Below are 2564 nucleotides of genomic sequence, written 5' to 3' on the forward strand. Positions count from 1 at the left end.
AGATTCACGATTATCGTATTGCGTTACTACAGTTAGTTTTAGTAAGAACAAAGAAAGTCCAACTATTTTTCTGTAGTTCTGTGGAATTCATAGTCATATTAGATTTACGGTTATCGTATTGCGTTACTACAGTTAGCTTAGTAAGAACAAAGAAAGTCCAACTATTTTTCTGTAATTCTTTGAAATTAATAGTGATATTAGATTCACGATTATCGTATTGCGTTACTACAGTTAGTTTTAGTAAGAACAAAGAAAGTCCAACTATTTTTCTGTAGTTCTGTGGAATTCATAGTCATATTAGATTTACGGTTATCGTATTGCGTTACTACAGTTAGCTTAGTAAAAACAAAGAAAGTCCAACTATTTTTCTGTAATTATGTGGAATTAATAGTGATATTAGATTCACGGTTATCGTATTGCGTTACTACAGTTAGCTTTAGTAAGAACAAAGAAAGTCCAACTATTTTTCTGTAATTCTGTGGAATTAATAGTGATATTAGATTCACGGTTATCGTATTGCGTTACTACAGTTAGCTTTAGTAAGAACAAAGAAAGTCCAACTATTTTTCTGTAATTCTGTGGAATTAATAGTGATATTGGATTTACAACTATCGTAATGTTACACTATAGTTAAGTTTAACAAACATAATAACAATTAGCTGTATTTTTATATTACTATTCAGTTAAGAAACAAATCTACTCACATCCAGGTGCCAAGTGGAGAAACGTAAACTCCCAACTGTACAACAGTTAGTACTGCCACATAAACAAGCTTCGTCATGACTTTCTTCTGATATCCTGACGTAAGCTGCAGGATCCAGTCTTGCCACATTATCGAGTAAGCAAATTAGAAATTTTCTGTTATACCGAGGTTCTGAATAATATCATATCGATCCTTCGCTTCACACAATGCTATACAGAAATACAGTTGCTCTTCTCTGTCTCCTCATAGTTACCATAGAAACTCCTTACCTATAAAACAGTTTCCAAAATCTCAACAAATTATGACAGCAAGATACAAAGAAATATTTTACACGGTGTATCGAACAGGTAGTCATGAACATGTAACTAGTTTTGGGAAGTCATAAGTCACTCTGTCGCCTCACACAACTATTCGAATCTCATCTGACATCGGTTTACATTAACTAGAGTACCCGTATGCTAGCCAATTCTTCACTATTGTGGCATACGCATGTAAAACTCCTGCTTTTAGAGTACTATGTCCCTGAACGTATTGAGGTGGTTTGTTTGAAGTTTAGAGACACGTGGGTCTACCTAACCGCACAACATGGACTTACTGAAACGATCGAAGAAATGAAAGATGGTTTGTGTACCCCCCCCGACCTCGGGCTGCACAGTACACTTGAGTTATACAAAAAACTACGCCGCGACCACTTTCAAAGAACTAATTATTGGCTCTTCCTAAATCCTCAGTAGCACGACTAGTGGTCGCTCTGCCGGCAGTACAAGGAAGACGCCCTTTGTGAAAAACCGAGTTAGTTGACCTGTTTCACGTACAGCAATGCCTTTGTCAAGCTACAGGGCGCAGCCTTGTATCAAACTGTGAATATTACCATTAGTATTTCTAACAACGTAACACAGACTATAAAAGATTCGGTTAATCAAGACCCAGAGCCCGTAACTCATCTCGAGATATTAAAATAGTCTGAATGAGTCCGTGAACAGAAACTCTGGTGTCTCGGAATGTCGCTGCAGCGAATAGCGGAGAGTACAGATCACCCGTTGTGCTGATTGGCTGAGACGCACTACTAGCCTGCGGGATTAACCACTTGTGTACCAACAATATACATACCTAACAATATGAGATAACAGTAGTTACGTAATTTTATTTATTACCCAGAGAGCAAGCACGGTTTAAGATGCATTTAACTTAAATAATAACATTTAATCATATAGAAATTTTAGTGTGTGTGTGTGTGTGTGTTTTCCCCCCTTTCTTTTCGATACCGATGCTATGCTCACATGTACTCAGTGCGGCTCCAGGACGACAAAGGCGCCGTTACCCGAGCCCTCACGGGCTACAAAACAAACTTTGGAAAGACCTCGGTGTATTATGAAACCATACTGCAAACACTTAGAAGGTCTGTCAACACTACCAAAGGCGTTTACTTTTGTTGGCATACAGTGAGAAACGCCAATCGGATAAGCAACTCTGTTGAGGCACCGAAAATTAGCGGATTAGCGTGGTTTGGACGTCCAACTCGGGAATAACAAAAACCGCGTCATCCATTAGAGATCACCTGAGATGTACTCACTTTGTTGATGTTTTCCCCTTCTCTATTTTTTAATGAAGACTTATTCATTCACCTAGCTTCCAAACAAACCACGCTCTTATAAATTTATGTTTGTTTGTTTGTAATTAAGCACAAAGCTACACAATGGGCTATCTGTGCTCTGCCCACCACGGGTATCGAAACCCGGATTCTAGCGTTGTAAGTCCGCAGACATACCGCTGTGCCACTGGAGGGCTATAAATTTATGAACCATTAGAAACTAAGGAAGTTATTTTATGTAGTTTTATGCAGTTCAAAACTACAAGTTCA

General features: G+C 38.2%; 1 protein-coding gene across 1 annotated transcript in view; it reads right to left on the reverse strand.

The window, feature by feature from the left end:
• LOC106458804 (protein Wnt-5b-like) overlaps positions 1-1656 on the reverse strand; it is an 80957-nt gene extending 79301 nt beyond the window's left edge. The window contains exon 1 of the mRNA XM_022385154.1: positions 705-1656. Within this exon, the coding sequence (XP_022240862.1) occupies positions 705-832 (128 nt within the window). The 5' untranslated portion in view covers positions 833-1656. The remainder of the gene's footprint in view (positions 1-704) is intronic.
• Between the last annotated feature and the right edge of the window lie 908 nt (positions 1657-2564).

Source organism: Limulus polyphemus, unplaced genomic scaffold, assembly GCF_000517525.1.
Source record: "Limulus polyphemus unplaced genomic scaffold, Limulus_polyphemus-2.1.2 Scaffold518, whole genome shotgun sequence".
In the NCBI taxonomy this organism is placed as follows: domain Eukaryota; kingdom Metazoa; phylum Arthropoda; class Merostomata; order Xiphosura; family Limulidae; genus Limulus; species Limulus polyphemus.